Source organism: Protopterus annectens, chromosome 1.part2 (assembly GCF_019279795.1).
Source record: "Protopterus annectens isolate FY-2018-M chromosome 1.part2, PAN1.0, whole genome shotgun sequence".
NCBI lineage: Eukaryota > Metazoa > Chordata > Ceratodontiformes > Protopteridae > Protopterus > Protopterus annectens.
Window position 1 is genome coordinate 388,596,002 of NC_056727.1, and position 15,156 is coordinate 388,611,157.

General features: G+C 41.0%; 1 protein-coding gene across 1 annotated transcript in view; it reads left to right on the top strand.

Annotated features, from left to right (window-relative positions):
* Window positions 1-15,156, top strand: part of PLCB1 (phospholipase C beta 1) — a 4,354,095-nt gene that overhangs the window by 2,276,114 nt on the left and 2,062,825 nt on the right. The window contains exon 7 of the mRNA XM_044056572.1: window positions 13,110-13,185. Within this exon, the coding sequence (XP_043912507.1) occupies window positions 13,110-13,185 (76 nt within the window). The remainder of the gene's footprint in view (window positions 1-13,109; window positions 13,186-15,156) is intronic.

Below are 15,156 nucleotides of genomic sequence, written 5' to 3' on the forward strand. Positions count from 1 at the left end.
TTGCTGAGAGAGTGATACAGCAGTTTGTAGGGTTTTAATGCTGTAGGAAGGAAAAGAACAGGAAATGTCTCTGGGTTTCTTAGGCTGTATCGTTAGTTGGAAATATCTGCCTCTAAAAACCTCAGAAAGTATCTTACTGCAGTTCTGACCAGCAGGAGGCAGTCATCATTAAATACAAATACCCCTTCCTGGGCAATACCATGGCATGGAGGGATGAAGCCTGGACTATGGCCCAGATGACCCAAGTTTGCTTAGGGGCTCAGGAGTCTGAGGCACTGGCAGTCAAGATGGATATGCCCATCCTGGAAGCTGGAGACATGCACTTGGGGCTGTAGACATACTGGGTAATTTTTCATTACAGGAGGAATGGTGGGGGGCATTGTCTGTGTCACCATAGCGCTGAGACGATATGCCAACACTTACCATTATATGTCTGCCCCAGATACTCAGTGAGGGCAAGTTGTGGGAAGGGGAAAAGTTAGGTTAGAACAAAAAATGTTCTCTGCAGCAGGACGGCACTGCACAAGAGCTCAGTCTCCTCATTGGCCCTGGACATTGGTCAGAGAGATATTGGCGGAAGCTAAAGCAGATCAGGAAGATACAACATATAAGGACAGGAAGTAATGGCAGATGATGGTCAGCTGTCAGGAGCCAAAAATAACCTAAATATAGAAGTTTGTGTGTGTGTGTGTGTGTGTGTGTGTGTGTGTGTGTGTGTGTGTGTGTGTGTGTGTGTGTGTGTCTATATATATATATATATATATATATATATATATATAGATAGATATATGGATTCCTATTACAAGAACAAAAGTTCACTACTTTGCACTTGTAATAGGAAGCCTCACTTCTGCGAAATTTCAGTTTAATGAAAGTGAACTTTTGCGTAAGTGCACTTCACCGAAAACACCACAGCACAGTGGAGGACATAAAAAACAAGCTATGTCCTCCAGTATGGTGCAATAGTCACAGACCTTAGGGTTAGGGCACAGGTTAGGGGAAGGGGATAGTTAGTAAAGCTATCCCCTTACCCTAACCCATGCCCTAACCCTAAGGTTCGTGACTATTGTACCATAGTGGAGGACATTGCTATGTCCTTCACTGCGCTGCAGTTGTCACGGACCTTAGGGTTAGGCCATGGGTCATGGTAAGGGGATAGTCCTATGGGCTATCCCCTTACTATGACCCATGGCCTAAACCTAAGGTCCATGAGTACTGCACGGAAGTTCAGTACAACACCCGTTCGTTGTACTGAACTTCGCGTAAGTGCACTTTCTATTAAGTGCTCCTTCACTGCAGTGAGCATTCCATGCACTATTTCGAATTAGTGAAAATTCGATTTAGTGTATGGAACCCATATATATATATATATATATATATATATATATATATATATATATATATATATATATGTGTGTGTGTGTGTATGTGTGTGTGTGTGTGTGTGTGTGTGTGTGTGTGTGTGTGTGTAGGTTTACAATCAAAATTTTGGACACCATTCATGCAAACTGGTATGGTTGAAAAGCTATATTCCAGTTCATGGAAGGCCGAACCAAAAATGCTCGACTCCACAACAGCAAATGCTAGTGTGCATTTGCTGTTGTGAGGTCAACATTCTGCCTGGAGATTGCAATACAGTGGGGATCAGGAAATGTACCCATTTCCTCAGCATAGTGCGATCTTGGAGTTTGTATATATAATTAGCAGGGGGGGGTGTGTGGGGCACAGCTCCCCACATGGGGGGATGCAGTGGGGGGCTTGACACTCTCAAACCATTAGCTGGAAATGACTGGAATGGAAGGTATGCTGGGTAATGTCGACTATGTCAAATATGGATGTGTCGACATTATGACTTCCACTGTTTTGATTAGATGATGCTTTTATTTTCAGTGTTATTTTTGAGTAAGTGAGTACTCCACAGAATGCATTTCAGAATTTTGATAGTGAGCCTATGTATGTGTACATATATATATAGATATAGGTATATGAAATTAAAAAAAATCATAGATACCCATTCTTCCTTCTTTAGATAGGGGATATAATTCTAACATGGCTCTCAGCCAAATAAAAAAAATCACTATCATGCAGAAGTAATTTTGAATAAAGAGGGCACCCTTGACTGGTCCCTCCCTCTCCGTCTGTCTCTCTCTCTCCGTCTGTCTCTCTTACTCTTTCGTAAAAGAATAGAAAGAATATCTGAAGACCTGATATTAGTTTGGCCGTGACTGATATGTTTAAGGTTTGTTTGGTTCTCGAATGTTAAATGTCAAAGTAGCTGACCAAAAATAGTGCGAATTTATGGAATCAAAACCTCTTTCAAAATCTGCTGGAATTAACCGCTCTGGATACACATTACATCAGATTGCTTGTTTCATAGGTTCATATGTAAGTACTATACAATCACTCTGCAGATCATACCTCGCAATTGACGAGATTTTTGCAGAATGTCCAGATTTGCATCATATTTTTGGTCTGTTCTTCCTAAACTTTATGGTTTTGTGACAAATCACTGGCTAATCACTGAGGAGTAAAGTGAGAAAATAATGGCAGACATTATAGTTTCAGACTTCATATCCTTCAGAAAATGTCATGCTAATGCAAAACCTATTATTCTATGAACTTTCTGGTTTGTAAGAGCAATATTTAAAAAGTGTCCCTATTTTTGGGCCTCCCCCCATTTCTTATGGCTTTGTCCAGATTTCTTTCTCAAACTGGGTTTTGAGGTATGCTGCAGACTATTACAAAAGTAGCCAATAATCTTTTTTGTGCCTCTTTTATGGTCACAGCTGGACTGCCTTTACATACCCTGTTTGAGAAGCCTTTATTAGCTTACCTGAAGGGAGCTATATCTTCTGACTTAACATCTTGTCCCAAAGTTTTGCCTTCAAATTTACAAGTAAGGTGTGCATATATCTGTCTAGTCAAACAGTGGTCCTTTCCTGTCCTAAGTAGCATTGAGATGAAGGAGGTGCAGGCAAATATAGACATGCTATGAATTCTTTGCTGCATCTAAATGGAGGAGGCATAAAAACTAGGATGTGATAAATGCACAACTTGTATACTCCTGATGAGAAGACATTGAGTCCTGATGATTTGCTTCTAGTGGTTGTCCAGAAAGCATGACTAATTTCATCATTTGTAAGGGTTCTGCCAATGCAATCTACTTTACTGTATGTCCTGTGTGAGATACTTCAATGCCCTCCTGTGTGAGATACTTCAATGCCCTCTGTGACTTGATTTGTTTCTCTACCTGAACATTTAATTTGTTTAACTCTGAATCTTGGACCGCTTAAAGTAATCCCCAGTAAAGACATGGCACATCAGGTTTGATACCTTTCAAGTGCTTCCACATAACTGAAAAAAAGAAGCATAGGGTGTCCAAATCCGGTCCTTGAAGCAACAGCAATTACAGATATCATAGAGGGTTCTGGAGTTTTCACATCAACCTTCCCTGTCATGCATTCACCCCAGGCTAATAGTACCCCACTCTTAGAAGTTATTGCTCAGCATCTCATTTTCTCCTCTTTCCAAATTCAGCATCAGCATCTTTCCTTGTGTCATGCCACCTTTGGTTCTTGTACACACATGGGGGTCTGCTCTGGCTTTTCTACTGAAGTTTACTACATTGTTTCTCTTTTCATAGTGCATTTAACCCCTTACGTTTACTGATAAAAATATAAATGGGAAAAAATACATATGAATGGGGGAACACAGATCCTTTTCCACTCCACTAATAGCAAAATCTGAGGGAGTAGGATAGGTGCTCCTCCCACACAGACATATGCAAACATTATTGTTAATTAGTACCTTTACTGCAAATACTGTACCAAGAATATGCTGGTAAATATTAGCCACTCTGGTGTTCTAGAGGGATAAAGCCCTAAGTACAGCTCAGGATCAATTAGCTTCTTGAGTGTCTGATGCACTGGCAGGGAGCGATAGGCATTCCTTGTCCTCGGGGGAAGGTGCTCATTGTTGATTATCTCTAAAGGGGGGTCCAAGAATGAGTTACCTTAGACATGACCAATGGGGGAGATGGGAGTCATTATGGCATAAAACACACAAAATTAAATAAATAAAAACACTGGATGGAAGCACAAATGGCTAAGATCCATGACCAATGCTAACAACACTGGAGCAAGTCCAGGGAATAAGAGGATGGCTGCTTGACCTGCCATGGACATTGAGCACTGGGGGCTGAGATTATAACAATGAGGTCTGAGAGGACCAAAAATATTAAAAAAAAAATATGCTGATAAACATTATCTTCTCTCTAAGAAAAAAGTCACATCATTAACATTGCTTGTAGTTCACAGCCACTGGAATGATATAACTTAAGATGAAATATCATAAGTGATTAAAAAGGTTAAGCATCATTCTGCCCATGTAATCAGATTAAATTATGCTTCCTGCACATTTTCTATGTAGTATGAGAGAAGCTCACCTGCTAACACACTCAACACAATATTAGTTCTGGTGTTAAGCTTCTTGGGACACTGCTAATTGTTGCCAGTATTATTGTAGACCTAAAAATCCCACTTCTGCTGCATTTGATATTCCACTGGTCACATACATCTTCTCCCTCCCTGGTGCCTTTCTTATGACATTGGTACTGTCTGTAAGCTCCTCAGCATTATTGGATCTCAGACAACTGTTGAAGATTTTGGAAGCTTTTCAGCTCAGCATCAAGACTGTCATCACTCTTTAGTGGTGAGAAGACATGGTGGGTGATTTGACTTTGGAACAACCGCAGACTTCCTGGAAATTGTGGTTTGCATGCCATTTCAGAATTTCAACGCAAGAGTGGTTAGTATACTTCCATGTAATTATTATAGCAATCAGAAAAAATAGATGCTCTAGCAAGTCAGTCTTGAAGTGAAGATGTCTTACCCCTGCAGAAGCCTTGCATTTAATTATAACATTGAAAGAACAGCTTTGTTCGATTTTTACTATATATCCATTCAAGTGAAAGGATTTCTGTTCAGCAGCTTCCTGCATAGCTGTGGACTTTAAAGTTTACTTGCCTAGGCTTGAAGGTTGCTTAGAGGTAGGCCTGAATATCCTATGTACTCTTCTCCAGACTAAAGATATTTCATGCTCAAGTCATAAGGATACAAGGAAGATAATTTGTAGGAAAGGTACAGAAATCTGGTTCTTCCACCCTTCTTCCAGGTACAATAGCCAAAAATGATTCCATCCATAATGATTTTCTAGGTCACCCCATTTGTCTCGCGACTGAGATATGTTTTCTTACAGATTTTATCTCAGTGCAAACCATTTCTGTATCACAATGCCTGCATGGAGACTAATTAAGTTTTAGCAGTCCACTTCTGAGTACCTATTATTTAATGCTAACATTTTCCTGCTTGTCCACTAGTATGTGTAACTCTAGAGAAGTCAATTTGACAATCTTTTCTTCTGGGATGATTGTAGCCCTTGTGGCGTCATCTACCCATGTTGTCATGCAATTCCCACTGAGTTTGTTCTACCTTATAAATGATACAGCAGATCCTAACCGCTGTTGTCTCCCCCATATCTCTGGAGCTACTGAGTGAAGCTGCTGCCATGTTGATAGCAAGTCTCGTTCCTTTTTTTATGGTTTAGTGATATTTAATCTTATTTAATTTAATCTTTATTTTAAGGCAAACACATTTTTTAAATACAGCCATTTATCTCTTGGGATCTTTCCTTGATGTTTTCAGACTACATCATTCTGGGCATCTTTAAATATATTCCAAATTTCATGAGGTAGAAAATGTTTTAACACCATTTCTACTCAAACTGATACTTCACCAGTGAACCAAACTGCTTTGTCATGTATGATCTGAAACTGGATAATGACCAGGGTTGATCTTTGCACTCATCTTTAAGATTTTCCTTTTTTCTTCTTTTGCCTTCTCACTGAGCATTATGAAAAATCTTCTCAAATCAGAATTCAAACCAGGGGTAAGATTACCGTGTTTCTTATGATGTGTCCCTCCAAACCATGTGATTATACTACTTCATTCGCATGGAAAACTGCCATTTCAGGAGGGAGAAAGTATGAATCATAGACTGCACATTTGATGTTTCTTGCTTTACTTATTGAATTGTGGTGATCCAAACATAAATCTGAGACTCCTCCATATCTGTCTCAGCAAAATTATGACATTCCACCTTTAGCAACCGGTGTACTGAGCCAGAGTGAGTATAAATAAAGGAAGAAATACAGAGGGAAAAGTTCCTAGTATGTTGGCAGTTGTAGGTAGCTTAGTCCTAAAAAAAAAGTTTTGTTTTTTTTTTAAGCTCTATACTTCATTGCAGATCCAGTCTTTGGATTTTCAACCTACGCCCCAGACAGCTAAGGCGGGAATTCATTCTGTATCTTCTGCTAAATGCCAAACTAGAGTTAACCAGTAGACATGGTGCAGGTACCTCAGTGCTGCAACTGCGGTCATTTATTTTGTCCATCCCCTAAAAATGAAGTTTTCTATGGCCAGGACAGTAACTCAGACTTGCAGTTGGAATCAGGCCTAGTCATTACATGACATACCAAGTGCCACTAGATTGCTTTACTTCTATTTCATATTGTTTCCTCTCTTTTAATCTTATTTTTCTTCTTCCAAACTCAGTCTCTGCCATTTTGATGGGAAGGCATAGGGGCATCTTAGTATATGCCATCCTAATGGTAAGAAAGCTCATCTGTGGCCTACCCACTGTAACCCACATGCTACACATTGAAGGCAGTCGTATCACCTCCCTTAATCTGCACTTCCACACATTCAGTGTCCATTGCAGTACTTCTACAAGTGTTCTCCATCCTCTCTGTATGTGCCTGGGTATTGCCTTTATCCTTCACTGGGATTATCCATGGGGCAGGAAATTATGCATACCTTCTCATGACAAGGACACCTGGCAACAGCAATCTATTACCTCTTTTCACTGGATCACTGGCACCAAACTCGCTAAATGAATTCTAGTAACCAGCATTATCAATAAGAGCTCTCCCTCACTGGAAGATAGAACATTTATTTTGTCATTTTTAACTGTTTTTCTTTCCTTGACTCATTAGAAAATTCATGTGCTGTCCCAGTATACTAGCATCTATGTGTACCATTTAGGAACTGGTTAAACCAATAACCCTTAATAAAAGGTTACCGACAGCCTCTACTATTGCAAGGGTATATGCATTGGTTATCAGTTTATAATATTTGTGAATGCAGTTGTTACATGCAGATGTTCATCGTGTTTCACTGCTGCAGTCATTACACTCGGGTTATCCTGCCGTCAGGCGGTCCCGCAGTCGTCCAGAGTTCCAAAGTCTTGCTGTCGCTTCTTCCCTGACGTCAGTGCACCAGGGGTATATAAGATGCAGCCGACGCCATTTTCTTCAGTCTTTCTAGCCGTGCGGTGCCCGAAGCTAAAGCAGTTCGCAAGTGACGGTCGGCCGACTCCTGAGATTTTCAATTCGAATTTCAGAACCGAAGTCTTCTATAAAGCTAAGTACCCCGTTGGGGAAACTTTTTCTTGCCTCAAACCGATGTCAGTAAAAGTTAATAATTGTATTTCTTGTGGGAAGCAAATACCTCATAAGGATTTTCATTCTTACTATATTCCATCCCTAGGCCCAGACCATGACGTCACTAGTTGTCGGTTTTGTGCTAGATTTAACAAACACACTATTAAACGTCGGTTTGATTTTGCTCGCCATTACTTTGGCAGAAGGTTTAATTATACCATGCCATCGGAACAACCGACAACCGGAATACACAAAAAACACAAAGACAAGGATAAGGACAGGCATCCGAGGCCCAAAACTGACGATGAAGCCTCTTCTAGGCCAGTCACCGGTTCGCCGATTCTCAGTGAGGTGCTTTCGCAACCCCTGACTCCTGCTACCTCAGAGCCATAGGCTGCTTCCGACTCCCACATGGAGATGTCTAGGCCTCTGGATACTCAAGGTGTTGGGCCTACGGAAACTAGTCCTTCAGATGGGTCTGGAGCCGCTGAGCAGGCATCGGCTTCTGAGGGTGTTTTCAGACCTTCACAGCTTACCATAAAAACTACAGCCAAGTCTAAAACTGCATTAAAGACAAAGAAGCAAGTACAGCATTCACCTGGACAGGCCTCCATGCCTAAAAAACAGATGCTCAAAATGGCCGAAGACTTAATTACTCTGATCAGGGGTTCCCATCCCCCTCCTGATAAAAGGCCTAGGCAGGATACAGACTATGATTCCTCTGACCAGGTGTCCATTTCTTCTGATTCCTCTTTGGACCATGGATACTCTTTACCCCCCTATGAGGACTCAGATGCTGAAGAATCTATTCCTTCAGCCTCTCCTCCTGAGGATTATTCTTTTGGGGAAACTTTACATACCATGAGGGAGCATTTCCATTGGAAGGGCCAGGATTACTCAGAATCCAAGAAAAGGCTCAGAGACTTTCTCTTATTACCTCAGCACATATCCCTGGCTATTCCGCCAGTGTTAGATATTGTGGATGATGTGTTCTCTGAATACAGTTTAAATCCTGATTCTTTGCCCCCTACACCAGTCAAGCCAGACAGATACTACAGAGTCCCTGACTCTCACAAATTTCTTTATAAAAACCCTGTTGCTGATCCAGAAACTATTTCCCAGGGCCCCAAAAGGGTAAAGGCTTCCAATGGCTAAGAATCCAGTTCCCTCTGACAGGGATTCTAGAGCATTAGACAGATTGGGGGAAGAAAGTTTGCACTTCTGCAACTTTAGCAGTGAGGGCTTTAAATTGCCAGTTCCACATGCTTAAATACCAGCAATATTTAATGTCTCTGCTAAAACAGAAAATTATTACAGTTTCAGAACATCCTAACTATAAGGAAATGCAGGAATTATTGCATGCAGTTGAACAAGTGGGAAAACATACTTTGCAATGTGGATTTGATTCATTAGAGGCTTCCTGTAGAGCAGCAGTTACAGGATCTGTGATTCAAAGGCATGCTTGGTTAAAAGAACAAGCTTTACCTGATCATGTTAAGGCTAAATTATTGGATGCTCCTTTACAGTAGGATATTCTATTTGGTGGTAAGGCAGAAGAGGTATTAAAGAACATGGAGGATAAGGCAAAATCTATGCAAACAGTAAAGGATTTCGTACAGGTTAGCTCCTCGATTTAGTAGAAATTGGCCTTCCAAAAATTGGTCCTTTCCAGTGTTAGACAGACCACAAAGTGGCAGATACAGACGCCCAAGAGGCAGATCTCGGCCCCAAGGCTCTTACAGACCACGAAATTGGGGTGCTACTACCCCAAAAGGAGGTGAAGACAAGTCACCACCTTACAGGAAACAGTCCCAATGACTTCCCCCTTCAAATACCAAACTCTTTCCTTTTGGCAGCTCCCTTAGGGGGAAAACTAGCACTTTTTTCGCAAAATTGGCATATAATCACCCAATACAAATGGGTTCTGAACATTGTGTCTCAAGGTTACAGGTTCCACTTTCACACTCTACCAAGGCTAAAAGGAATGCCAAACCTGCCACAGAATCAACAAGCAGAGGCACAAAAACAAATTACAGCCCTCATGGACACGAGAACTATCCAAAAAGTGCCACAACAGGAACAGGGACAAGAATTTTACTCAAGACTCTTCTTGGTTCCCAGAAAGGACAAAGCCTGGAGACCCATACTAGACCTTTCTACTCTAAACACTTACCTGGAGGTTCCAAAATTCAAAACGTTGACGCTACAGCAGCTTCTTCCCATGCTGGGCAAGAAGGCTTGGCTTGTTACTTTGGACCTCAAAGAGGCATACCTGCATGTCCCTATCAGACAAAATTGCAGAAGATACCTCAGATTTATAGCTGGTTCAATGCATTACCAATTCTCTACACTGCCCTTTGGCTTATCTACTGCGCCCAGGGTCTTCACAAAGTGCCTGGCACCAGTAATTGCATTTTGCAGACAAAAAGGAATTCAAATTTATCCATACCTGGACGACTGCCTTATTCAAGCAGAGAGCAAGGACATTCTTCTAAAGCATTTGGCGTTTGTAAAAAAGTTGCTAATTTGCCTAGGGTACACAGTAAACAAAAAGAAATCAAAACTAGTGCCCTCACAAGAGATAATATTCCTGGGTGCCAGCTTAAATACAATGGCCCAGAAGGCTTATCTCATGCCAGACAAGCAAGGACAACTGACTCATTACTTTCAATTGATGGCAACAAAGACCCAACTCCCTGCAAGAAAAATTCTGCAGGCCTTGGGATTCATGGCATCTTGCATTCTTCTAATTCCATATGCCAGACTGCATATGAGGAAATTACAATGGTACCTAAAAAGTGTTTGGACTCAGCACTGTCACAGTTTGGAAGCAGTAATACCTCTAATTCCCTGCCTGCAACAGGAGTTTCGATGGTGGGCACAGGCATGTCACCTCAACAAGGGATAACCTTTCACTCTACCCACAGCCAGGCAGACACTAACAACGGATGCTTTGGATTACGCCTGGGGGCACACATGGCAGGAAAATGTATTCAGAACAAGTGGACCGCAGACCAAATGCATCTTCACATCAATCAAAAGGAGATGTTGGCTGTACAAAATGCCCTAACAGCTTTCAAGGACCTTCTGCATCCAGGACAACTATTATTAAAGACAGACAACACCACAGTTATGTGGTACATAAACAAGCAAGGGGGCACTCATTCTTATCCCCTATGCAGACAAGCCATGACCTTGTGGAACACAGCTCTAACCTATAACGTTCATCTGCAAGCACAATTCCTGCCAGGAGAGAAATACGCTGGCAGATGACTTAAGCAGAAACATCATGGATCCTCACGAGTGGAAATTAAATCCACAAGTATTCAGCATGATAACACAGAAATGGGGTTGCCCAGACAGAGATCATTTTGCCACCCCAGAGAATTGCCAACTACAAAAATACTGCACAAGGACTTATCACACACAAACATAGAAACTGGATGCTCTGTCGTTCAGCTGGAAAAGCCTAAAAGTTTATCCCTTCCCACCACTGCCTCTCCTTTCAAAAGTACTCCTAAAGGCCAGACAAGAGAAACCACAGATGATCCTGATTGCCCCAGACTGGCCACGCCAGCACTGGTACCCAGTCTTAAAGAACTTAGCTCAAGGCCCACCACGGATTCTACCTCAAACTCCACACCTTCTGACTCAACAAGACAATCAGATACTGCACAGTCATCTCAAAACTTTAAACCTGGCTGCATGGCAGATTCATTAGTCAAACAGACAACACTACTCTCTAAAGCTGTTATGGGTGTCATTTTGGAGGTCAGGAGGCCTAGCACCAGGATATCTTATTCAGAAAAGTGGAAGAGATTCTGTGCCTGGAACCAGGCTCAAAGCTTTGACCCTCTTGTCCCAAATATTCCTCAGATATTACAATACTTAACTGAGATGCTGGACAAAGGCCTATCCTTTTCATCCATTAAGATCCACGCCTCTGCCATCTCGGCTCATTACAACACAGATCCTCCTATTTTCTCTCATCCATTGCTAAAACAGTACCTCAGAGGGGCTAAAAACATAAGACCGCCCCGGAGAGCACCAACACCAACTTGGGACCTCAATTTTGTCTTGGAAAAACTAACTTTACCTCCTTTTGAGCCAGCCAATTCAGCAGAATTAAAATATATATCATGGAAAACTGTTCTGCTTCTGGCAATAATCTCAGCAGGAAGAGTCTCAGAGTTAAAGGCACTAATGGCAGTGGAGCCTTTCATCATTTTTCATCAAGGCAGGGTTTCTTTAAGAACAAACCCTTCTTTTATGCCTAAGGTGGTATCCAGTGTGGCTCTTAACCAAACTATTAATTTGCCAACTTTTTATCCAAATCCCCAGAATAAAGGGGAGAGACTTCTGCATTCCTTAGACATACACAGACAATTAAGTTTCTACTTGGACAAAGCAAAAGCTTTCAGAAAAACTGAGCAATTGTTTGTTGCATATGCTGCAGGATCACAGGGAAAGGCTATTTCAAAGCAGACCATTTCTAAGCGGATAGGACACTGTATTTGGTTCTGCTACACACAGCATGGGAAACCTGTACTACTAACATTAGGCCACATTCCTCCAGGGCAACAGCCACTTCAACTGCCTACCTCAGAGGAGTACCTACCAAAGATATCTTGGAGGCTGCAACTTGGAGTTCAGTGCACACATTTACCAAGCATTATCACTTGTCTCTTTATTCTAGATCCAGAGCTGGCTTTGCCACTGCAGTGCTGCAGGGCCTCATAGCCACCCCAAATCCTCTATAGAGCCAGCCACCCTAACTCAGCTTTGGGATTCAACCCAAGTGTAATGACTGCAGCAGTGAAACATGATGAACATAGTACAGTTTTGTACCTACCATAAATGTAGATGTTCGAATGTCTTCACTGCTGCAGTCCAGGTTACCCACCCACCATCCCCTCTTTCTTAGCTGGGACTTAACTATACCTTTCAACCCTATACTACCTAAGTGGTGTATTTGCTGGTAACTGAAGGTTTTGTTATTTACCTTTTTTGTATGTTTTATTACCATTATGTATTGCCTACCTATTGGGGGGCACCTGACATCTGGGGCAAGAAAAACTGAAGAAAATGGCATCGGCTGCATCTTATATACCCCTGGCGCACTGACGTCAGGAAAGAAGCGACAGCAACCGAAGTTGGACCAAGACTTTGGAACTCTGGCGACTGCGGGCCCGCCTGACGGCAGGATAACCCAAGTGTAATGACTGCAGCAGTGAAGACACTCCAACATCTACATTTATGGTAGGTACAAAACTGTACTTTCTTTATCATAAATGCTCATTTTCTTTAATGGAGTCATTACTTAGGTTGAATCCTCCTACCCTAAGGAGTAGTAACACCACGTGCCTGTATTTGCCATTGTTGTTGTTTACCTACAGTGCATTACCACTCTAAACCTCTTCAGACTCTTTTCAGTAGAAAACTAATCAGCTTAAAAATTTTACCACAACATTCATAATCCCTCAACTTATACAAGAAAGTACACTTATTGCTTTTGCAAACTTATAATGTTTTATTACTTGATTTGTAACCATCTCTTATATGTTACTTATTGCTCCTAACTATGTTTATTTTACTTTTTTTTTCCTGGTAGCATTTACCGCATGTTCTCAGCTGACCGTAAGAGAGTGGAAACAGCATTAGAATCCTGTAATCTTCCATCGGGTAGGGTAAGTTATATAGTACTGATGTGAATTTTTCTTAAGGACCAATTCCTTTTTGTAGCAAACTTTTAAGAATAACACCAAATAGAGGTAATATGAAAAAACAATGAAAAAAAAATATGTGAGACAGAAGAGATTGAAGAGAAGACTGAAATATTTCAAGGCTATAGGTTCGATACTGGAAACCCATTTCATCCTTTACTATTTGTAAGCTTTCTTCAAAAAATATTTAGACATAATGTTGAGAATGCTAATCATAATCTTTACCTGGAAATCATGTGTTTGAATTTCTTTTTATAAGAAACCATCAAATCAGTGTTTTGCTTGAAAGAATAAAATTTACTGTAAATGAAAATAATTTCACAAAACAGTGTAATAGATTTGCCTACATCCTGGGAGGAAACATTCCTTTTACACCTATAATTAGTTATTATTTAAAAACAGGTAAAAAAGGGAAATGTTGAAAATATTTATTTATTTATTTATTTCCAGTTTAATTACCAGGGAAGTCCACTGGGCCCAGAGAGCCCATTTTCAGTGGAGGCCCAGGGAGAAAAGCTCCATGAAACAGATTACAGTAAAGATAGCAGTCCAATAAAAATAAAACTGCAAGTACAAATACATATCAAATAATACAAAGCGTGAGCAATATTGCCCATAGTGGAAAAATATCATGCAGATATATTTTAACAAATTCACTCAGTTAAAGTCAAAAGTTATTTACAGAGTGTGAGAGATTGTATGGGAATTAGCTATAGAAAGTTATACCCAGCTATAAGGTGATTAGGAACTCAGGAGGATACCGTGCCAGGGGTTTTTGTTAAAGAGTTGTAGATATGGAGAATGCAGTTACATTTCCATTTGGAGGAGGGGTAGGTGTAAAGCTGAGTTTTGAAATTGTTTGTATTTGATATTGTCCTTAAAGTGGAAGGGATATAGTTCCATTTCTTACCTAAGGAGAAGGAGAGGAGAAGTTGTCCAGCAGGACATTTAGGTTTGTGGACAGTAAATAAGTGTTGGTGTTCAGAACTGAGAGTTCTATTTGGGGTGTATGGGGGAAGGATGTTAGTTAGAGTGGGGCATTTGGTTGGATTAAATATTAGTCTATGTGCTGTAGTGAGCTGGAGGAAGTCCAGCTAATTTGTAAATTCTAACCAGTTGAGGGATTGGAGGGTAGCACAGTAATGAGTGGAATGATTGGCTTTGGTGGCAAATTTAGACATTTTGTTATAACAGCTTTCATGTTTGGAAGTGATGGAAGAGGGTAGGTTAGTTAGTAGTGGGGCACCGTACAGAAGGGAGGGAAGGAGGTAAGAGGAGGCCAGAGTATGCCTGGTAGAAGTAGAGAGGAAGTGGTTGTTCCGGTATAGCATACCTAGTTTTTGGTGGGTTTTCTTTATATTTTGCTGAATATGGATGTCGAACTTCAGGTGTTCATCTATAGTTGCACCAAGTAGTTTGGCAAAGGAAACAATTTCAATCTGAGAGTTGCTTTGGCTAAGGACTTGGAAACAGTATTGCATGCTTTAGCAAGGTCTAGGAACATTGTGGATACTAAGTTCCCAGAATCCCGGGCTTGATTGATAGTTTCTAAGAATGAAAGTAGAGCTGTTGTGGTGCTATGTCCTAGTCAGAAGCCATGTTGGGTAGGGGTAAGAAGTTGTTTTTTAGTCAGAAAAGGCACAAGTTGGAGGTGGATGCATTTTTCTAGGATTTTGGAGATTGCAGAGAGAAGAGCTATAGGGCGGAAGTTTTAAATGTTAGTGTTTTTGCCTCCCTTATGGAGAGGAAAAATAAAGGTGGAATGCCAGAGTTTAGGGACATAAGATTCCTTTATGGAACTATTAATTAGGATACTAATTGGGAGAGTTGTACCATCGGTAGCAGACATGAGAAAGGAAGAGGGGATGCTGTCAGGTGCATTGGAGCAGGGTTTAAGTTTGGATAGAAGTCTTTTTATGTAGTTAGTAGAGACAG